The sequence below is a fragment of the Tasmannia lanceolata genome, unplaced genomic scaffold (assembly GCF_043159265.1).
Source record: "Tasmannia lanceolata isolate RefF3 unplaced genomic scaffold, GAP_Taslan_0.1 ptg000048l, whole genome shotgun sequence".
Taxonomy (NCBI): Eukaryota; Viridiplantae; Streptophyta; class Magnoliopsida; order Canellales; family Winteraceae; genus Tasmannia; species Tasmannia lanceolata.
Window position 1 is genome coordinate 1,002,484 of NW_027518725.1, and position 24,560 is coordinate 1,027,043.

The 24,560-nt window shown below is 36.9% G+C and overlaps 1 protein-coding gene across 1 annotated transcript; it reads right to left on the minus strand.

Moving 5' to 3' along the window:
- Positions 1–2,678: 2,678 nt before the first annotated feature.
- LOC143864369 (putative 1-acylglycerol-3-phosphate O-acyltransferase) lies at positions 2,679–23,833 on the minus strand. Its single transcript, XM_077375297.1, has 9 exons — positions 23,477–23,833; positions 18,916–19,152; positions 14,179–14,225; positions 8,798–8,916; positions 8,519–8,679; positions 5,789–5,898; positions 5,615–5,714; positions 3,701–3,824; positions 2,679–2,971 (listed from the first exon to the last, which is right to left on the minus strand). The coding sequence occupies exons 1-9, from the start codon at positions 23,653–23,655 to the stop codon at positions 2,846–2,848; spliced, it is 1,203 nt and encodes a 400-aa protein (XP_077231412.1). The 5' UTR covers positions 23,656–23,833; the 3' UTR covers positions 2,679–2,845.
- Between the last annotated feature and the right edge of the window lie 727 nt (positions 23,834–24,560).

Below are 24,560 nucleotides of genomic sequence, written 5' to 3' on the forward strand. Positions count from 1 at the left end.
CCGGTAATAAGTATATTATTGGAAACGTGCCTTATGGGTTAAGTCTCACTTTTCTTGTCAGTGGGCCGGGGAGAAAATAGCCTCAAGGGAGATGATGTTTGCACCCACTCATTGGATACTGGCACTCTTTCTTTTAATTTGCAACCTTCAATAGGTTTTGCAGCGATGTTTCACTTTCCTAAAAGCTATAGACGATGAGAAAACTACGTAGGGGTGGCTGCTTACACACACGCACTGTTTTTATGAATTATAATTACTCTTTTTACACTACAAGGGGATGGCCGGGGAAGAAAAGGGGCGAATATAACATTTCCTTTTATATATCATATATTGGGAATTGCTAGCATCCATCGCAAAAGGCATTTCGCTGTTGGTCTGTCGCATGTCAGACCAGCCACCTCGTGAATGGAGACAAAAGTTGAAAATGTATGGCTTTCCACGTGCAAAGGTTGAAAAATGTGAACCCATAAAAAAAAAAAAAAAAAAAAAAGGTTGAAAATGTGAAGGTGCTTATGCTCTGATTTTATATTATACATTATGTATATTTATATTTATTTATTATATAAATAATGAGAAATTTCAATTACGGTTGTAGATAAAATGCGCCGAGGTCATTAAAACCTAGTAAATATAAAATTCAATTTAGTTATAATAAATATCTCATTAACGTAAATTACTTTGTTTATCTAAAGTATCTATGTGAGATTTTGTATAATGTATACGCGTGTAAGTACAGCATTTTTCAGCAGGTCGACTTCTTAGGATGATCCAAACCGTTCATTTGATCGGCCACAACGAAAATAGGCTTTACCCTGTAAATTATAGAAACCTTTACGCCTGTTTGGATACCTCCCATTTTGTATTTGGATTTGGAATTGAGTTTTGAATAGAAATTGAATAGATCCAGCAGCTCATGTAGAGAGAGAGAGAGAGAGAGATAGAGAGAGAGAGAGAGAGAGGGGGAAGGGGGTAGTTCCTAGTGGAGGGGAGAGGTTGATTAGCAAAGAGGGTGAAGGAAACTGCCAGATCTGTGGATTTCCAATTTCTTATTTCCACAGTAAATTTAGAAATCTGATTTTTTTCACTGTCAGCTGCTGAATTAGAAATCCAAGAATTTGATCCGATCCAAATTACAGTGCAAAAAGGGCTGCAAATGTGAGAAATCCAAATCAAAATCTTCTCGGCATCCAAACGGGCCCTTATAGATATGAGGGTTAGGATCATGCTATGGAGATGATCTATAGGGTACAACCTATTTACCTTGTGGCCTAACAAATGAATGCCTTTAGATCATCCTTTGAAGTGGGTCCCACTGTACTTTCTGAAAAAATTACTGGACTACACATGCACTCACCATATAAAATCTCATATTTTAAATGGGATTTGCTACGCAATTTCACAGAAAGCCATTTCGCGGCCCACTTTTGAAGGATAGAACAGCCACATCATATGAAGGTGAATCAAATGAATAAGAAAAAAATCTGCTAAAAAATGAGCCTATGTGGCTGTTCTCTCTTGCAAAATATGAGATCTTGTCTCTTTCTTTTAATTCATCTTCATCTGATGTGGCTGTTCTATCCTTCAAAAGAGGGAAGCGAAATGGCTTTCCATAAAATTGCCCTGCATACCATTTTACATTTGTCTCAAATCTTGCACAGTTAAACTATGACAAGACTGTTACATACATATGTGGAAGTATTAATGAAATATTGCATGAAAACTCACATGAATTTTTAATTGATTTTTGCTCTTTTGATCAAGAGACAGATTCCTTCATTTGGTACTTTTGTAAAGTGTTTATTTTTTACTCATGAAGTATGTCTTTTTTACATGAATCCAACACTGCTAGATTTAGATATCCAACACCTTTTCCCATTTAATGCCACTTCCAAGATATATTTGTCTTATTCTCATGAATCCAGCTTCACATTTCTGTTCTATGTAACAGCATTATTTACTCCAGACCCTTCATTAAGTGGTCCCCATTGTGGTTAGGCCACCGCCAAAAATCATCTAGAGAAGATGATCCTAGCCCACCGATTTAATCGCCATAAAAACATAGACGGCTGAGAGAATTTTGAGAGCTTTACACTGTAAAACTAGTGGTCATTGGATCACTGTTTTTTATCTACATATCGTTTTATTGCACACAATCGATCAAAAGTACGTGTCCTTAGATAGGATAGAATGGAAGAAAATGATCCACGAACAAGAACCCAACTAGAGCCAGGATTAGAGCCGGGTAGATTCCTTTCACCTTCTTCATGAATTTTTTCTAAAGGATTCATTCAGTCGACCCCAACTAGTTTGGGACAAAGGCTTTGTTGAGTTGAGCTGAGAGAATCGATCAAAAGAAAATAAACACTTTATGGTGAAAAAACTTTTCATGTAAAAGTTTAACTCGAGAAATTGTAAGATAGTTTTCCTGCAATTGGAACGGACCCTAATGTTTTGAGTAGGGTTTTTACATGCTACAAAAATATCCCTCGTGAATAGATAGAAATGAATGAAAATATGAAGGCTATTTTTGTGCAATGACATCCTCTTTTGGATCTAGGCCGCTATCTGGCTATGTCTAGATCACGATCTTAAAAAATTTCGGATCTTAGGATATAGATCCAATGGACATGGTTCAGATCCAGCTGTTGTGCCAAAGTCAAATTTCTCACCATGAAATCTCTACTAAAACCAATCTTATGCAATGATAATTTGTACACATTTGCCAATAAAGAAAACAACAATTTGCACATTCTGGTGTTATAGAGTACACTAATATACACCTAGACACCAACAAATGGTTTCCCATTACCACAGGGAACAGAATGAAATTAAATATAATCATACTTTAAGCAGTTGTTAAGCCAGAAGGGAGAGATTGGAACCTGAGATGCGGCGAGAGGAATCTGCGGCAAGCATAGAAGACAGCCGAGTGAAATGCCGATGGATTATCTATGAATACAAAGTGTCCAGCCTGCAAACACAAGAAGCATACAACTTTCTCAGTACCCTACACATGATTTTTCGTGAATAATTCAGCGAGGTAAATTTTCAAAAAATTCATGAGATGCTTGGGAAGACTCCAGGAAATTTTCTGATAAAGGTCCCCCATTTTTAAGTGGAAAAATGAGCATAAAATTTGATAGACCCATTTTACATCGAAATAAAAAACACACACTCCGGGAAATTTTCCGATAAAGGTCGCCTATTTTTAAGTGGAAAAATGAGCATAAAATTTGATAGACCCATTTTACATCGAAATAAAACAAACACAACAAAAAGCATGGAATGACAGCTAAGGGCGCTTTTAGACTAGCCTAGGAGTTTAGTTTTCACTAAAAATTGCACGCGCACACACACATTCAAATTTTAAAATAAAACACAACAAAAAGCATGGAATGACAGCTAGGGGCATGCATTTTTTAGGCTAGGCTGCGAGTTTAGTTTTCACTACAATGTCTGCATTAATTTGAATTTCAGATGATATCAATAAATAGTATAAGAGAAGTTAAAGAATTATCCATCATGTGAGTTTAATTCAGAAAATTTTGAGTTTGTTTAGGTAAAATATCATTTAAGTTGAAAAATGCGAGAATATTTGACTTATTCGGCATTTTAGAAAGTTTAAAAATGGGGGATAATAAAATCGGGACTTTTTGCAATAATTTCTCAATTATTAGGAGAATTTTGATGAGATAGCAACCTGAGGAACTCTTATGATTTCACATGGGACCTTCATATGCCTGCGAGCAGCTTGAGCATCTTGGAAGTTCATCCAATCTTGATACCCATATATAAATGTGGTAGGCACTTTCCATTCTGATGCCCTGAAACAACGAATTCCAGATGATACATAAGCCTGTAACTTACAACCATTGCAATTATACGGGGAACAAAAATATCAAATCCCTATTCAGTCTTTGAGAGTACTTTTCTACACTATTGTAGATGATCTTGTATAGATCTTTTCTAGATTGGTTTCATTGACGCTAGAGGAAAAGCACACAACATAAACTTAATAATCAACTTCAATCTTAACTAGGGATGCAACTTGGGCCGGGTTGGGTTGAGCTTTTGCTAAATAATGAATTGGAATCAACCCGAACCCGACTTGATTTTATGGTAAAAGCTCAACGTGAATTCCCAAAAATCGGCTCGAGTTGTATCCCTAATCTTAATCTAACCGATAATATAATCATAGACCTTATCTCCTAATTCTAAATTCCAGCTCAAAATAGAAGAGAGTTCCCCAAATTACTCCTCTAAGGAAAACCCATGAAACCTCCAATTTCTTGTTTTTACAGCTGTAAGAGCATAATGGTTTTGAATTTTGATCCCTCTTATCATATATTGGTTAAAAAATCCCTAATTTAACAAAAATTATGGAAAACCAAACAGACTGAAATCACTATGATCCCTCTCTTTTGAATTAACGTGCCTAGTTTCTGCAATTACTAAAGTTTTCTAACACACCACACTTCTTCATAGTTTCATATGCCACAAAAACTATACACGTCAAATCTGATGTATTTGAAGTATCTATTTTTATTATATTATCATGCCAAGTATGCTCACAGTCCAAATACAAGTTTGTGCTAAGCAAAGTAACTCAAACTCATAAAAAACAGCTGAATGACAACACAAATTGTGTTCATCTAAACTAGATTGCATCCCTTCCCATGCCATTACATCCAGTTTGTATAGAAAATGAAGAAATAACATTGCAATGAAAAAAATTCCCATGGAGTCTATGCACCAAAAACATGTTGACCTTTATCAAAATAAATTGGTATGCTTGTTTCTTCACAATAAGATTTCTACTAAAATAGCCACTTCAATGAAATGCTAAAACAAGTGCACAAAGAAATGCAAATCTGAATTGCTTAAGAAAACAAGTATTAGGTCCTTGTCTTAAGCTTAGCATAGAAGGATTCCAACTGGCACAAGTTTTTTCAAGTATAAGCATCAAAGATTTTAGTTAACGTTTCCACAAGCCTTAAATTATACCACAGTAGGGGCGGTAATTGAAATGACTTCTTAGAGATAACACATAGATATACATGGTAAAGCCGTGTATATGTCATCAGTGGCAATTCAGTAATTAGTGATATGCTGTCATTTGTAAGTACATATAATAGGATTTTCACTTGTCTCAATACATTCAAAATCCATGAATTGGTAGGTTCTCCTCTAGCACTCTCTCTTCTTCTTTCTCTATTACCCTCAGTCCATTAAAGATTCATGTTGATTTTATATTTAAAGCAAATCTATATTCAATCTAGCAGAGGTATTTCTCCTACATCTTGAAACAATAGCTTCGTCTATTCCGTCTCCCTTTCCAATTGGAAACCCTATTGCTTATTTCTTTCACTTTCTTTTCAAAAAACTATATTTCTCCTATGGTAAATTGAATGCATTTTTAAAAATCAATTACACAGTCTCACTTCACTAAACAAGCAACCATAGACATGGGAAACATTATCATTAGTAAAGAAAGTACTTCCATTGAGTAGATAATAATTTTGTTATTAATAATGAAGTACTTCATTAAAAAAAAAATAATGAATTACTTTCATCGATCAGTGGAATAATTTGAGAGAAATTAGAGAATACCAACCTATGCAGAAGGGGCAACTTCGCAAATGCTCCAAAAGAAAAAATATATTTCAAGCATAATTCTCCACTAGCTTTGGCAGCCAAAGTATGGTATACATAGTCTTCCATTAACACAAAAAGAGTTAGAAAACTATTAAATCAGATGCTTTACCTACGAATACCATTAAAAAAATACCTGTTAGCAATTTGGACTCCTCTTCCTTCAACTCGCCACCAGTGGAATACATGCCAAATCTAGCACTTGTATACTTTCGAACCAAATCTGGACCCCAAGGTCCTAAGCCCCTGCATGACATAGGTATCAAAACTTCCATAAGAATTATAATGCAATTGTGATTTGATTTGATTTCTTAGAAAATGCGAGCAGATGAATTTCATTATCCAATAAAAAAAATGTTTCAACAAACAATTTCTAAATGGTCTGAGCGTAACGGTTCTACTTGGGCGCTGGTGAGGGTATGGAAGTGTGAGATCACATTCCCATTCATATTCTAGCCAAGCTATCGATTCTTGATCATATTTTTTTCCGTTCATAATGACAAAAAGAAACCAATCGAGAATACGGGTTTTCATGTGTCATTTAAAAAAAAAAAAAAAAGGGGGGCGGGGGGGGTGATTTCATGCGCTTTCATCAATTTTATTGTATATCACAAGTTCTCTGGGAGATTTTTTTTTTCTGATCAGTTAATTTCATTATTTCAGATCTAGTTCTGTTTATGATTCCTTCGATGATAGATTCATCTAGATTTTCCCTTTTCTCTTTTAGTTTGAAATTTTTTCTGAGCTTTTCCGGTAGCCTCGCTTCAAAATATTCCCTTTCTTTTCATCTTATAATGATCTTATCCAAAAAAATCCATTATTTTCCTCCTGAAACCATTCATGGCCACCTCCTATATTTGACATGGCGAAGGAGGTGAAATCCGCCAAGGGAATACTCCAAAGATCGTGTCAAATGTTCCTCGGCCGGTTTATGCACTAAAATGCCCAAGGTAGAAGGGAAAACTATTTCTAGAAAGGTTCTAGATCTATTGTCAAACCGAGTCACATCTCCAATAGAAGCCTAGTTCAAAAACTTGAGAACCCAATCGACTAAAAAGTGAGTCAAGTCCTATGCTACCTAGTTCATAAATTCACTTGGTTTGGGTTCAGGTTCCCGTTAGCAACTTTCATACACACCTAGTTCGTTAGGGGTAGCTCTTCGATTCAAGTGTTTTGTCAGCTCTAACTCCATTAGTTTTTTTTTTCTAATGAAAACCATTAAAAGCTTCCATAAATCCTAATATAGACAGGAGTTTGGAAGTTAAGACAAAGAGTGGAAAGTAAAAAATATAGGAGTTGAAAATAAGAAAGTCGAATGTCGAGTGTCGAAATTGGAAATCAGACTACTTTTCATGGCAGTTCATAATTCACTAGCTTTGGCTAATTATCACGAACTACGAACATATCCGTGTGTACTGTTTGCAACATGGTATGCCATTGAGTGCACCATGAGTCAACTCAATGGAGTCATTGGTGACTCATTAAGAAGTAAAGTGCTTATTTTATATAAAAATACATATGGCCTACTAGATATTATATACATCTGTCACACACAAACACACACACACACAAACACATTTCATAGTTTTGACATCAGTAAAATACTAAAATGTGTGTCAAGTTGGTTTAGCACACTTTCTATAAGTATAGGACAAGGGCTTTCTATTCTTGGTTTTCTTTTTTCAAGTAATATCTAGGTAAGGAGGTCACATGCATAGAATCCCCCACAGCAAATTGGACAATTCCAAACTGAGTATCATTACTTTTCTTCAAACCAGTAGGAATCAAGGTAGAACAATGCTTTGAGAATTTATATATTTCACAACCAAAGGTGGTTGATAGAGAGAGGGAGGTCCGACTGGGCACGCTAGAAAATTCAAGTCACGGACCTAGCCCCAGAAAATTCAATCCAAACAATATAGTCGTCATTCTTGTCTCTCAAGTTAACTTCACTCGATAACAATCCAAAACTATTATTGATCAGCAGGGCCATTATTTTATGCAGATCTACATGCAGGTCTACTTAAAAAAGAGTCTCAGTGTTCTCCACTGAAAGTTCCTGAAAAGTAGGTCAAAAAACAATGAACCATTTCAAAAATAAAAAAAACAACAAAAAGGACACGGTATAACTCTCTTGGAGTTTTAATGAAATCCCTAAATCAGAATAAAAAAGAGTGAATTGCAAACAATGATCTTATATGATGCTCTTCCAAAGGCTGACATCTTCAATTTGATCAGGCTTACATATTGAAGTTTCGACCAAAATACCAAAAAAAAAAAGGACAGCTGTTTTTATTTTCATGGTATTTAGAGCTTGAATATAGAGTTAGATCTCAACAAAAAGATCCACAAGAATGACCACAATCATCTAACAATTGAGATCAACAATACTATATGGGTCTTGGCCTCTTTAATCAGCATCGTAAGTGCTGATGCCATCTGTACAACCTGATATGTGGGACAGATCTAGAACCAAAATAAATTTTAAACTTATGCCCTTGCTCCGTCTTCATTGAAAATTGAAAGATCTAGCTCTGTTCCAAGTGATTCAATCACAGTCAGGATCAATCTGGCATAGGGTTGTTATCTAACTAAGATAACAAAGAAGAGAAAGCTTTTTGGAAGGAAGGATTAGAATCATAATCTGACCCTGAGACATATTTTCAACAATATAATGAAGGATTTACACATTATTGTAAGTTTCCATGAAGCTAAGGAGAAAAGGAGTGGAAGGAGATGATTAATTAATCTAATAAGACTAAGCTAACATCGAGTAATAATAGAATTACAGCTAACTACATAGCCTACATTATAATATAGTCAAGCATTATAAATATAAGAGTAGGAAGCAAAATATGTAAATTACCGGATAATCTTCTGCGGAGTAAAGTTAGACTCCCAAAGACGGCCAAAGATAGATCCTTGCCAGGTTGATCTAAATTTTGCTACCCACTCATTATTAACATCTGATTCTGATGAAACTCCAGCGGGGCCCACCAAAATCAAGTGCTGAACGTGTTCAGGATGCTGGAGACAGAATATCCTCAGCAATAGTAAGATCGATGATTTTTATTTTTATTTTTGAAATTTACCCATAAAAAAATGATAAGAAGAGGTTCTAAATCACTTGGATAAAAGAAATCACCTTGAGGGCATACTTTGATGCAACATATCCCCCAAAAGAATGTCCAAGTAAAATAAAATTACTGAGATTTTTGGCTTTACGCCATTCTTCAAAAGAGTCGATGAACCATGCTTCAGTTTCTGCAGCACAAGACAATCACGAAAAGATGAATACATAGAATCCACAAGTCATTTATAATTTTATACTAAACACAGCAACTAAATCCTCTCTCAAACAAAATCAAGAAATACAGAATATCCTTAAATGTTTTAAATTACTTCACAATGGAACTCATTACTATTATTCACGCAAGTTTTACTGTGTAGTAGACATACAAAAGTGAGGTCTGAAACATTGTGGCCTCTAGGTAACAAATAAATAAAGGTAGATCATCAAAAAAAAAAAAAAAAACAGAAGCTAGAAATACACATAAGAATCCTGAAGCAGATTTTCTGCCTGTAATCACAACCAATGCTTGTGATATCCACAACTTTCAAATTTCATCCCTGGATGTTAACATGGTGCACCAGTTGCAAGGGTCATTGTAGATCATAATGCCAAGAGAGATGAGGAGATGCAGGTGTATAACAACTTGTGCAAATTCCACGACATTGATGCATGCAGGACTTTCTAGATCCTGGTGATGTATGGTGGGATCGTGAAAAGCCTGAAAACCCCTAATATAATTGTGCACTGCATGATGAGGCGATAGAAGTAGGAACTTTCACCTGAAATTTTGAAGTCCGATATTGCACTACAGAAGCATGGATTTTCAACAATTTTGAGCTGCAGGATCATGGACATGATTTCTGGATCAAAGTGGAGATCCCAAATTTCAACATCCAACAGCATAGAGGAATTACTTGACTGATTCAGTGCAATGGAAAATTTCTTTGACTATGGCAGAGCACCAAGAATAAGAGATGAAGTTTTTTTTTTTCGTCTAAGTAATGAAATTAGTGGCTTTGAAAATGAAAAGATACATGATGAGATATATGAATTGTTGATCCAAGCCAAGAATAGGAGAACATAGAAGATCCAAGCCAAGAAGAAACTGTTAGCTTGTTACCCTTAGAAGCCATTTTTTTATAAACATTCTTATATGAGAAATATGAATTGTTGATTTATGGTTTTATTGAGCTCACTATCACAATTATTATCGGTTTATTCAATTTAATGTCACATTAGATGTTGACATAAGGTTTCTTAGGTAGGAACTCATGCCTAGTAATTATAAATCCAACGTAGGAGATATGGTATTCTAGTTCCTTGTAGGCCTAAAATTGTTCACAGATGAGAATGATGAGTGGGTATCTCATTCTAGTACCATCGACACACGTTTTGTTGCTCTAAGGACTGAGAGTAACTTATCTCAGTCACTAGGATGGGTACCCTCAGAAGACATGTGTATAAAGTCAGTTTATACGGTAAACAAGAGCATTGATATCTAGAACACCAAATGGATGAAATCCTTGTGTAGCTGGGCAGTTCTGTTCGTCGGATGAAGTAGCTCCTTAGACCAGTGATGTTACCTGGAACGCGGTTCGTTTCGATACGTGGTACGGGAACGGGTACGATGGTAGTCCGGTACACAGTACGATAAGGGTATGCTATGTTGGTTCGCTATTCGGGGTTGCGGTCAGTTTGGAGCGCTAATTCGGACTCTCTCTCTCTCTCTACACACACACACATATATATATATAATGGGGAAATGTTTTTTGAGCGAGGCCTCAGATAAGTTATCTGAGCAGGAGCTCAAAAAATCATGTGGGCCCACATTGTTTGGATGATCCAAAGCATTCATTTGGATAGTCCAAAGATAGATAGAGTGTGCACAAAAAATCTGCTCCATAGGATTATCCTAAGCCTTCGATTTGTGGAGGTTAAAGTGGATGGGTATAAACCTCCACAAATCTGTCCATTTTTAACCTCCAAAAATCGAAGGGTTAGGATGATCCTATGGAGCTGATTTTTTGGGCACACCTATCTATGTAAAGGCCTCTCAAATGAATGCTTTGGATCATCCAAACAATGTGGGCCCACATGATTTTTTGAGCTCTTGCTCAGATAACTTATCTGAGGTATCGCGCAGAAAACGTTTCCCCATATATAATTTCATATATTTTTACAAGAATATCATTCCATAGTACACACTACATACATTTAATACACAAAATATAAAAACCTCATTTACGTCGTACATATTTTTTCAAAAAGAAAGCTCTCGTTGGAATATGTGAATATCCTTCCATAGTCCATACAACATCCATTTAATAAACAAAATATAAAAAAACCTCAAGTATACCCTACATATTTTTTTTTCAAAAAGCAAGCTCTAGTTACAATCCAACCCAAAATATATAAAATTTGTAGCTCTCTCACCATCTCTTCCTTAGTCTATATGCATCTTTCTCTTTCTCTTTCTCTCCCGCGGGTTGTCATTTTTGGCGATCTGGGTCGCTAGCGAACCACGTTTGGGATCGTACGACCCCAAATCGTGGGTCGGAGGGCGGATGGCGAATCTTGTAACTAGTCCCAGTCTATATCATTCCATGTGATGATTACATAACTTTGAGTACAACAAACGGTGATGCCTAAAAAAGAGCTATATACGGCTGTGTTGGTTTATATGAATAGTGCAGAGAGAATACATCACTCCAATAGGAGAGAATGATTAAGACGGTCTCCATAGGTGTTGAACTGAAGGAATCCGGATCCTGTGGGAATTGATAAAAGGATTTGTATTAAATGTTTCATCAAAAGAATACTATATATATATATATATATATATATATATATATATATATATTAAAAACGATATTTACAAAAGGATTCATAAAATCTTTTGGAAGTCCAATTAATTATCGAAACGTGATTGAAATTCATGGGCCCGGGATATGGCAGTGAGTGTACATATACATGTTCCAATCCTAGTGGACTCACATGGGATTATTGTATGGCGGAGGGATATACTTGTAATTCTATAGGAAACAGCATCGTTGTAATTTTTAAGGCTTTAGAGGTCCTATGGCATTGTGTTGATGGACATTAATTGCCATAGGCAGGAGTCCATTATTAAATAATATAAAAGAGAAGAAATTTTTATGGGAATAAGATTCCTAGTTCAATTGGAAGAGTTCAACTGACATCATACTACTAGAGCCCTGAAAACATTAGAGATCCCACACGATATTTGTCGGCCATGTTTGGTTGCCAAAAGTCCAAAACCATGGAAGACGGCTGGGAAATTCGTGGAATATGGAACGTCGGACGCTGTTCGGTTGCCAAATTTGAGTTGAAACTCCATTTGACTACCAGACATGATGGGGACATCATGATTGCCTTTTTTCCTACGTGGCACCCATGTGGCGGAAATGTTCCCTCCTCTAATCTTCCAACCAAATTTCACCATTTTGGTGGATTTTTTGTGGAAGAAGTGTAGAAAAGGTCCTGTCTTATATAATTATTATCATTCTCTCTCTTCCCCTCTCTATTTTGGTAATGACACCCCTACATTTTCCACTACTCTTTTTTAGGGTTGCCGCGCAACCAAACACTACTTACCGCTCTTCCACTATTCTTCTAAACATCTTCCATGCTTGTCTACTCCCCTTTGACTTCTTCCACTGCTCTCCCAGCCACCTTTGAGCAACCAAACAGGGCCTAAATGATCCAACTCCATATAAAGAGGGTCATCATCTCATGCATTTTCATGGAGTTCACTTGGACGACACAAAGACAAGTATGAATCAAGAGGAAGCAGTGCACTTGAACTACTCACAAGTATTCCTTTTTCTGTCTAATTTTAGATTCTTGAATATGGAAACCATGTCTTAAGATCTGGGAAACCATCTTATATCGTTTAACCCATGATTTATGCAGAATAAAATTTGATTTTTATTACAAACTTCCATTGGTATCAGAGATAGCAATATATCTCCTAATTTTAGGGATTGAGGGTTCTATAAAATTTGATGATAAATGAACAAAATCATCGCAGATCGAAAGTCCTGATCCAACAGATATATCATGATTTGTGATGGATTGATTGAGTACTTATACTTTTATCTTATGTGTTGTAGATCCAACATGACAAGTTTCAATCCTTAATCCAATATACTGGATGAAAACCGACTCTTCGGTCCTAATTACATTGATTGGGACTTTTCCGTCCCAATTTTGTTTCAGAACTTTAGAATGGTGTCTTCTAGTCACTTTTGGTAGATAGGTAAGGTCTGAGATCCAAGGCTACAATTAAGAGTTAGATTTTAGGGTCGGTAGATAAGAGGTATGAGGACCGTAGGGTTTCAACTGAGCCATAACAACCTCTCTTCTCTTCCTTTTCCTCCCATTGGTTTCTTTTTTCTTCTCTTCTCCGTCTCTTTAAATTAGACGCGTGGCATCAGAGCATTGATCTGATCCTATTCTATTTGCCTCTTTGCTTTCTTGCATCTACATCTTAGTTCATGTTTTAAAAGTTTATTTAAGACCTCATGAAATCCTAACTTAGGGTTTTCAAGTTGTGTTTTCGATGATGTTCCTACGTATTGACTTCCTCTTTTATGAACAGTAACACAAAAGAGGAATCAGTTAAGACGTGTGTGTGTGTGCGCGCGCGCTTTCCACATTGAATTCAAGTTATACTTATTATCTTAAAGGTATTTCTTTTAATAAGTTCCAGAATAAGTTGGATGGGTTCTGATGAGGGCAATTTCCCTCTTATTTGTGAACATGATGTTGGATTTTCTTGTTTCCAATCTTCGTTTGAGAATTGTAATAACTTTAGAATGGTGTCTTCTAGTCACTTTTAGTAGATAGGTAAGGTCTAAGATCCAAGGCTACAATTAAGAGTTAGACATTACGGTCGGTAGAAGAGAAAATATACTTCGTTTTGCGTGTTCTGCTATTCCAATTATACATTTTCTTTATACATTTTCTTTTGTGAGAATATAGAATTTTGAGCTTTGTCCCTTGGCTTCATCAACTTTAATCAGGTTTTACATGAGGCTCTGGTTCTTAATTATGTAGGTTACTATTTCACCTTATTCTAAATTTCAATGCAAGTTTTAACTGAAGAACAATACAACAGTTATGTCGCAGTTAAAAATTCAACAAGAGTCAGTTTGTTCCATAAGTAAACTCGTAAAATTAATCTGTATCACCAAATTATAAACTATCTATTTGTGCAACAGAAACCAAGTATCGTTCCCCCAAGATTATTCACAAGGGCGAAAAAAATACGAACAAAACAAAGAGGGGAGAAGTATGTAAAATCCTATAATGCATAATATGAATTGATCCTTTAATCAATTCAACAATTTTCTTCCAACAACAAAATCTCTGGTAACTAAACACGAAGCAGCAAGGTTACCAGTCTACACGAGTGCTTCATGACAACTAACCTTCAGTGCTTTTACAAGTAAAATCAGGCCTGCTTGACCCGCCCCAGCTGTAAAAAAGTAAACTGTAAGAAGGGTGTTCCTTATTAAGAAAAGACATTCAAATTTTTCTTGTCAATTATGTTTATCACCATGTTCACACTTTAAAAAATGGGAAATACGGAAAATACAAAAGAGCTTAGACACCTTGGCGTGATGACAAAAGAGTAAGGGCAATAGGGGGATGAGTTGACAGATAGAATTGTAACCTTACAAAATCCAAAGCAGCGACAACTTCAATATAATTAAAATCAGGTCAGCCGGCCTGCAAATTGACTGATACAAGCTGGAGTGAAACGAGAATTTAAGTGCACATCTAGACCAGCAGCGAGTACAAAGAATTACAAACTGGTCAATCCCGCAAATGTCATTTGAAATACTTGATCTTGAATGAATTCCTCTAGAAGACACCAAAAACTTTTTCTCCGGCATCACTAGTGCCTTCTTAAATCTCCAAATCACTCCATTTTTAGTGTACATGTACTTCCACATGCAAAGTTAGCAATGCAGTGCAATTTTGCATGTGTGTAGTCAATCATAAGGCATTTAGACAACGCTCTTCCTAGCATGAGGTCAATTGTAAAGTTTGACAAATAATAAGCTATGATACAAGGTTATAGACCCAAGGTACCATATCCAACATGATACACTACCACTAAATGTACTAAATATTAGAGAGAGTAGCGGTGTAATTGTTTATATATATATATATATATATATATATGAGAAAACATTTCCTACACACTTGTGTAGATAAGTTACCTACACACTAGCTTAAAATACAGTGGGGGCCCACATTGTTTGGGTGATCCAAACCATTCATTTGAATGGTCCTCACAGAGATAGGGTGTCCACAAAAAATCAGATCCATAGGATCATCCCAACCCTACGATTTGTGGAGGTAAAATGGACGTGTATAAACATTCACAAATTAGTCCATTTTTTGCCTCCATAGTTTGAATGGTTGGGATGATCCTATGGATCTGATTTTTTGTGGACACCCTATCTATGTGAGGACCATTCAAATGAATGGTTGGGATCACCCAAACAATGTGGGCCCCCACTGTATTTTAAGCTAGTGTCTAGGTAACTTACCTACACAAGTGTGTAGGAAATGTTTTCTCTCTCTCTCTCTCTCTCTATATATATATATATATATATATATATATATATATATATATATATATATATATGAGAATAGTGTTCCTGCGCAGCTGCTTAGATAGCTTATCTGAGCAGCTGCTTCAAAAACTCATGTGGCCCACATTTTTTGGGTGATCCAAAGCATTCATTTGAAAGGTCCTTCCATGGATAGGGTGTGTACCAAAAATCAGCCCTATAGGATCATCCTAACCCAATCAAAGGTGGAGGGGAAAATGGACAGACACTGTTTCTGACCATTTTTCCCTCCATAAATGGCGGGTTAGGATGATCCTAAAGGGCTCATTTTTGGTACACACCCTATCCATGGAAAGGCTTTCCAAATGAATGCTTTGGAACACCCCAAAAATGTGGGGCCAAATGAGTTTTTGAAGCAGCTGCGCAAGAACACTTCTAAGCTATAGCTTATATATATAAAGAGAGAGAGAGAGAGAGAGAGAGAGAGAGAGAACACTTCTAAGCTATATATATATATATATATATATATATATATATATATATATAGAGAGAGAGAGAGAGAGAGGAAAGTGTTCCTAAATCCTAAGCTATAGCTTAGATAAGCTTATCTAAGCTATAGCTCAAAAACACATGTGGCCCCACATTTTTTGGGGATCCAAAGCATTCATTTGGAAGGCCTTTCCATGGATCGGGTGTGTATAAAAAAATCAGCCCTATAGGATCATCCTAACCCTGCAATTTGTTGAGGGAAAAATGGGCAGAAACATGGACACACAGTGTCTGTCCATTTTCCACTCCACCTTTGATTGGGTTAGGATGATCCTATAGGGCTGATTTTTGGTACACAAGCTATCCATGGAAGGGCCTTCCAAATGAATGCTTTGGATCACCCAAAAAATGTGGGGCCATGTGTGTTTTTGAGCTGTAGCTTAAAAAAGCTTAGATAAGAGGAACACTTTCCTCTCTCTCTCTCTCTCTCTCTCTCTCTCTCTCTATATATATATATATATATATATATATATATATATATTTAATTATTTCTCTAAGGTTTATGGAGCCCTCTTAAGTGAAAGCATATTTCTGTAATTTTCATCTAAAAAGTTAAGTGGATTTTTTCCACTCCACTTCTTTCACTTCTTTCTTTCTTCCACTACTTTTTCTCCCTTGCACGGTTTTCTACATGGTATCAGAACGGGTGTAGATCAAGGAATGAGGTCGGATCTTTTTTTTTTTTTTGACATTCAATCAAGATTTGAAGCACGAAAGGGGATTCTTATATATGACAAAACATAGACCCACCCACTTTTAGGACGTACGACTCATGTCATCATCCATATGATTCTCGTTCCCTCAGATCTAGATCGAGCTCAAATGGGTTGATGTAGATCACCTTTAAGCCATTGCTAATATTTTCACCCAATTTTTTTGGATGTTTTCAAGTAGTGCATGTGGAGCTTTTCAGGTTTTTGAAAATATAGAACACAGATCATCTCATCTGTTTTTTTTTTTTTGTAATCAAGATAATGGGAGTGATTTGATTGGATTCAGATCTGTATTAATGTTGATGGAAAAAATGGATAGATTTTTTAACTGCACAAGGGGATTTTCAGTATTTTTTTTTTTTTTTGGAAATCTGAACGTGGAATTAAGTTAAAAAACATGTTTCTTGGGAGACCTAAGATTGGATAATGTCGTAAAGTACCTCATCAGAAAGTTATTTAACCATTCAAGTCCTCATCAAACCCAAGGAAACAGTAAGTTGGACCACGCTAGAGTCAAGATCACGACTGTTAGACTAGACAGATTGAACTATGTGTTATTGTCACAATCTGCCAAGATGTTTATTGGCAGCAGATCAAAATTGGGGTACATAACGAAGAGTAAAGAAACCGACTCATTATTGTAACAAGTATCACAGGTATATTTTATTTTTCACTAACATGTAACAGCTATCACATGTTGATGCCAATCTCTTATGGAAACACCTTCTCAAATGTTGAAAAGCCTATATATATATGGGAAAGCGGTTCGTGAGCTAGAGTGCCACAAACACATGGGTCCCATATTTTTGTGGTGATCCGAACCATTCATTTGCAAGGCCCCATCATAGATAGGGTGTGTACCAAAAATTAGGTCCATTGGATCATCTAACCCCTTCAAAAGTGGAGGTTTAAAATGGATGGTTGGAAAATGGGCTTCTATAGATCCAATGGTTAGGGTTATGGTATGAAGGTGGTTTCTTAGGAACATCCTATCTATGTGAGGTCCTATAAAATGAACGGGTTGGATGAGTCAAACAACTATGGGAGAGGTGGTTTGTGAACTCTAGCTCACGGTATATTAGATCTATAAACAGATATATTATATATCTTTGACGTAGCAGCTCACTCTAGACAAGTAAGAACTGAGATTCTAACATAGAAGAGTGAAATTGCTTGAACTCTCACTCTGCATAAGCAATACATAACAACAGTTGTAAATGCACCACATCAACATCCTCAATGAAAACTATGAATTCTCTATAGTAAAGTGATGAACATAGTAGACAACACAAAGCAAAACAGACTAAGGTCTGGATAAATTTTGAAAAGATGTTTTAAGTATAAAAAGACCAGCCAGTCTACTTTTTTTGGTAGGTAAGCTGGATTGAACCTCAGACCTCGAGGTCAAAAAACAAAGACTTGACCAGTTGTGCTAGGGGCTCAATCCATCATATGCCAACTTACAATTTTGATTTTGATGCCATGTTTGCTGAGAGGTAAAGTAGCTCAATATTGACAAATACTGTAACCAAACAATATAAAATTATTATACTAGAGTAGTAATCCATTTGATATCAGGAGACGAAAATGAAAACGTTTCGGTTTTGGTGGAATAGAAACATACGCCAATGATAGAATTTTAAGATGTAACGTTAAGAAATACTAGAATAAGCAAAAATACGATAGAAACCATTTCATAAGCAAGACAGCATCCATAATGGTTTAGCCACGTCCAACACTTAGTAACATGCATTGTTGTACATGTCTGACAATTCAGTACATGCCACATTTCACATACAATTCATATAAATATAACTCTGTTACTGATATAATATACCACCATTACATTTACGTTTTGGTTTTGGTTTGTGTTTTGAAAAGGATGGAAAAATAAACATTTTGGTCATTTCGTGTTGGTTTTGATTGAAATTTAAAACCATACACACAAGAGGCTTCACAGTAGAGATAAGTGTCTCTCATAAAAATCTCATCTCTGAAAAAATAAAAATCAGTGTGAAACAAAGGCATTTGTAAATTCTCAGTCAATGGTTAATGAGGGTAATGATGCGAAAAATTTTAATCAATTAATTGCTTGCATTAAATAAATTGAGTTCAGAGTTCAGAGTTCAATCACTAGACATTCATTTAATCCTATGCATCATGTGGGGAGTGACACTCCAAATTATTTAATTAGAGAGAAATGCAACCCAAACACATGAGAATAAAGATTCAAAACAAATAAATAAATAAAACCACAAATGAGATGTGTTTGTAAATAATTCAACTGCAAGATAAAAGCAAAGCATGATAATGAACTTACCCGAGTTGATCAATAGCAACCACCCTGAATTTGCTGGCAAGAGCATCAAAGTTACGAAAGAAAAATCCATGAGAAGCCCCATATCCATGAACCATAACAAGAGTAGGCAAGTTCCCCTGACTATCAAAGGTAACCGTATTGATAAACCTAGGCTGGTCGCTGGAAGACCTAAACCATCTGACGCTTGACCCAGGTGGTCCCGATCCTATGTTTACTTGTTCCTGAACATAGGGAGTTCTGAAAGAAAGGCAGTCAGCAAATTAACCAAAGAGGACAGAATATAAAATGAATAAGTAAATAACGAAATAAAAAGGAAAATAAAATCAAGAATCTGAAATCGTCGTCTAAGGTATGAAACGCTATAAGGAAACAACTAAATGAAATGGGACTTTGGCACATGGGTTCTGATAAATAATGACTACATAACAGTGGGATGGATTGGGACTGGAAACTTGCAAACAAGTCAAAGGTAATTGGAACTGGAAACTTGCAAACAATTCAAATGTAAATTGGATATCATGGGGTATTAGACATCCGTCGTAAACTGAAAACTAGGCACAAAGTCAGCTGATTTCTGGGAATTTGGGACTTGTAACACAAAAAAATCTAAAATTTCAGCCATTTTTTTCTGCAGGAGAAGAAGAGGATATAAATATCTATGGATTAGTGATCCTGGGACTAGCTTTCGACAAGAAGGGCGTACACATCCCGTGACATCTGTAATGAAATTGTGGGAATTTCTAAGTTTTTTGGGACTAGCATCCCTTGGAAGTGTTGAGAAAATCCGCTAGGCAAAACCGATCCGATCGTGCACAAGTAAACGGAAAAGTAAAAATAAAAACAAACCACGGGATGAGAAAATCTGCCAGGCAAAACCGATCCGATCGTGCACAAGTGAATGGAAAACTAAAAATAAACACAAACCACAAGACGAACACCGAGTTTTTACGTGGTTCAGCTAAGATGCCTAAGTCCATGAGCGAGAGCAGGATCTTCAAAATTAAAAAAAAAAAACAAGGATTACAACAAGACAAACACACAAACCACAACCCTTTCCTTGTCCTCTCACCCAAGAATTCCACAAGAGAACCCCGAGAAAAACCCAAGAGTAACCTGAGTAAAAACCCACGAAGAAATCTCTCCCCCTCTCTCTCTCTCTCTCTCTCTCTCTCTCTCTCTCTCTCTCTCTCTCCACCACTCTTTTGCAGCCGCCACACCTTTTATATCCTAGGTTTTCCAAAAACAAAAAAAAAACCTTAAAAAGGCTTTCTTGTATTAGTTTCCAACTATAGAGAGGAAACCAAGCAACTTTTCTAACAATCTCCATGTCGGCTTGTTTCCGAGCCACTTGAAGATTTTCCGTTGACGTTGCCACCATTCTGTTGTCGCCGCAAACCACCATTGGCCTTCTGAAGTACCGGATACACACTATCTAATCACCCTAGTACTGACTCCCCATGACTTAATCAATAAGGCCAATGCACATGTGTAGCTGTCAATTCGTTGACTCACCTAGTCAACCATGGAGAGGGATCTTGATCCGTCATCCCCATCGCAGATACCGTAACCTCCTCACCATCATCTGCAATCTGGAAACTTGTCTCTACACCAACTGCGAAAGAGATCCTACACGTGCGCACGCAACTTTGTTTTCCAACTAGCCATCAAGATTTTAGGAACACTGGTCATCTTGTTCCTGAGCAAATGACATAATTCACCACACTTCTCTTCTTTCATCAGAATCATACAACCGCTTGTTATTTGCATGACTCCGCCTGCAGCTGAATACCTGCAACCCTTGGAGTCTAACTGGCCAACTGACACTAGATTCTTCTGCATCTTCAGGACATACGCCACATCACCCAAAGTACAAACCACTCAATCAAACATCTTGATCTTCACCGTCTGAATTCCCATGACATCACAAGTTGGTTCGTTACCCAAGGACACTAGACCCACCCTTATCTCTTGGAACGTATTAAAATATTCCCTCTTGGAGCATATATGAACAAAGCACCCTAAATCTAGAATCCATTCATGAGGAGAACTGTAATTATCTGTGACGACTGCGAGAACGTCTCCAGCCACTTCGCTCTACTCATCTGTTACCACCAATGTTTAAAAATGCGGATGTGACGTGAAACCAGGCCAAGAAAAAACCTTGCCGACTTGGCGCGGATGCGGCCAAGAACGCGGTTGACGCGGTCACAACTCGAGAGAGTCAAAGGAGTTTTTATTGACTCTGTAGGGCAAAACACGGAATGCGGATACAGTGCCATGCGGAACGCGGCCAAGGTAAAAGGGAGTCAGCTCGGGCAAGTTCCGAGTCGAGTCAACGAGTGTTTAAACATCGGTTACCGCCACCATCGTATTTGTATCACCATTGTACGACTTGTTAGCTCGCTTCGGACAATGCCGCTTGATGTGGTCATATTCCTTGCAACAATAAATATTGCACGCCCTTTTCCGCTGACCCTGGATCTTGACCTGCCTTTTCTTAATCCCCTGTCAGACAGCCTTCTTTTTTTATTCTCCTCACAAACAAATCAACAAATGTTTTGACCGACATCTTGATTAGGCCTCCTACTAGTCTCATTTGATAAGAGCGTCGACGTGGCTTGTTTCATCATTACAGTATCCTTACCGAATAATAAGTAGTCACCCAATTGTCGTACGAATCAGGAAGTGAAGTAAGAAGTAATAGAGCCTTGTCTTCTTCCTTTATCTTTTCATCAACCATGTGGCGTTGATCATAAGCCCGGTGAATACATTCATGTGTTCCATAAGATTCCCGCCTTCCTGCACATCAGCCCGTACAACTACGGCTTTGGATACAATCGATTTGCCAAGCTTTTTGACATGTAAAGCTTTTCCAACTTCTCCTATAATTTTGAAGCTTCTTCTTCTTCCATAGCGTTAAACATAACGGTATTTCCCATAAATAGCCAAATTGTGATGACTGCCTTCGACTCAATGTCTTCCCAATTAGAATCTGTCATCTTCTCTAGCTTTCCATCCTTTCTTTTAACGCCTCAAGCAAGCCCTTTTGAACAAAGATGTTCTTCATTCGGTAAAACTGCCATTTTCATCAAACCTCATGTTGAACTAGGTAGAACTCGACGTTACCGCCATCTCAGATCACTCCGCACTTCTCATTGTACAAGAATCTCTTAAGTAATCTTTCTACTCTTCGACAATCACTATAGCCGCGATCTAAAAACGACACCCACGATCACTACACCTGACCTCAAAGATCGCTCCAACCACAGCTATGATACCACTTGTTGGCAAAATTCGTCACAAAAAACTGATCCTATCATGCACAAGTAAACAAAAAAGTAAAAATAAAAACAAACCACAAGACAAACACTGAGATTTTGTGTGGTACGGCCAAGATGCCTATGTCCACGGGCGAGAACACGATCTTCCACTATGACAAAAACAAAATACAAGGATTACAACGGACTAACCCGCAAAGCATCAAACCACAACCGTTTCCTTGTCCTCTGACCCAATATTGTACAAGAAAGTAATATGGGAAAAATCAAGAGTAACCCGAGAAAAAAGAACCCAAGAAGAAATCTCTCTCTCTCTCTCTCTCTCTCTCTCTCTCTCTCTCTCTCTCTCTCTCTCTCTCAAAGCACCACACTTTTGCAACCGCCAAACTTTTTATATCTTAAGTTTTCAAAAAAAAAACTAAAAAAACGCTTTTTGTATGAGTGTCCCACCATAGAAAGGAAACAAAGCAACTTTTCCAGCAGGAAGAAGACAACATGATGAATCCGAACATTGAAAATTCAGAGTTGTCCATTACAAGATCCAAGAAATTTGAGGACCCTGTCAACACACAGAAACAATTTGGGAAATTCTCTAAATTTTAGTATTTTGGGACTAGCATTTTAGAGAAGTTTAAGGACCCCAATTCCCTGTTTGGATTGCAGGAAAAACTTTTCTTGAGGAAAATTTTTTCCTAACAATTTTTTTTTTATTTGCATAAATTTGGAGGGCAAATGATAAATTGTAGTGATATCATTATTAATCAAAGGTACCTATGAATGAAGCTTGAACTTTAGTAGTTCAAGCCACTTTTTCATGTTTAATTAAACAATGGAAAATTATGAAATTTTGGAAAAGTTTTTCTTTTCCCAAAAAATTCTTGCAGCCCAAACAGGGTCTAAAGTGTTATATGATCTAGGTTTTCTTATGTGAATTCAAAGAATCGAGATTCCGTCCAAATACTACGCAATCGACATACTAGAGAAAAATAATTTGATAAATTATAAAATAATCAGAGTAAAAATGGAAAAAAATAAGAATTAACAAAAAATTGCTAACAAAATTTATGTGCAAATCTATGTAAGACTAGAGAATTATAATCTACGCAGAGCAAGAAAGAACAAATAACCCCCCGGCAGTACGCATTCGCCCCCCTTTTAACGTGATTTGACGTCAAAAACCGTCAGAGTTGACTATTGTTCGAGTTATAAGGGGAGCGTATGCGTACTGCAGGGGGGGTGAAAATATCATTGCCCTGACCAAAATTAGGGGAAAAGAAAACTACTTGACGAGGGAGAGGAGGCGCTTCTCAGCAGCGATAATCCGATCCGTTGAAGTGGGAATCCATCGAAGGATTGAAGGCCAACCCCCTGATTTCGAAGCTGTAGAAGAATCAACGGTCGATTTGCTTATTTCCTCGGCCATTCTTGCAATCGGAGCCGTCCACCTTCTGTTACGGCTCATTCCACGTCAGCATTAGAGGCTGGTTCGGGGAAAATTTTTTTTAAGAAAAACAGAGGTTGAAGAGGAAGGGGGAGGATATTATTCCCTGAGAGCTGCCTTTTTCTGACTGAAGACTTTTTTCTTTCAACTTGCAAAGGAAGAAGAAGAAACCCCCAAAATTTTCTACATTAATTAATTTTCAAGTTTTTCTTTACCAATTTTAGCTTTAATTATAGGAAAATAATATCTGCACAACCGTGTTTGATTTTAATAACTGCACAGTTTGTCTTTTCTTTTTTAATCGGCTTGCGAGAGCTTTTTTTGGGAACTGTAATAATAGCCTTTGACAGCTATTTAAATACTAAAAGACAAGATGGGTTAGTGAAAATATCAAAAATATGGTTGCGCTGAAATTATTTCCCTAATTAAATTACCCTTGATTTACTTTTGATGAGAAGATATATTGAGGTCGGATGGACCCGCGGTGTAACAGAGGCAAATGGGTGGTCGATTCAAATGGCCGACCACTCAAAGAAGTCAGTTTGCTATGATTGATTGGCTATTTTTAAGGAGATTGAGGGGAGAACATCTTCTTGAGATTGTTTGGTTGCCTTTTAAGGTCTTTGACCACTAACACTGTCGGGCGACGGTCGGGTGATGTGGCGCGTTCTAGATCTTCTCTGCAAATTTCTTCAAATCAAAGAAATTTGTGGAGAAGATCTTGGGGAGTTCTTTTTGCCCTTATCCCAAACCCCCCCAATATTTGCAAGACAAACCAAATAATGTTTCTTTCTTCCACCCTTAATCTCCTCGTTGACTGATCTGTTTTAGATCTCCCCTTTAATCTCCCCTTTGACCGCTGGGATATAGATCTCCCAACGAATTACTGGCATCCAAACAGAGTAGGAATGTCTGGAGTTGGAGCT

Excerpts from the sequence above, each read along its gene's own strand:
- LOC143864369 (XM_077375297.1), bottom strand. The coding sequence starts at position 23,655 with ATGAGCCGTAACAGAAGGTGGACGGCTCCGATTGCAAGAATGGCCGAG. Across the intron at positions 8,917-14,178 it reads TACTTGTAAAAGCACTGAAG|AAACTGAAGCATGGTTCATC; the intron begins GTTAGTTGTCAT and ends CTTGTGCTGCAG. Across the intron at positions 8,680-8,797 it reads CATCAAAGTATGCCCTCAAG|CATCCTGAACACGTTCAGCA; the intron begins GTGATTTCTTTT and ends TTCTGTCTCCAG.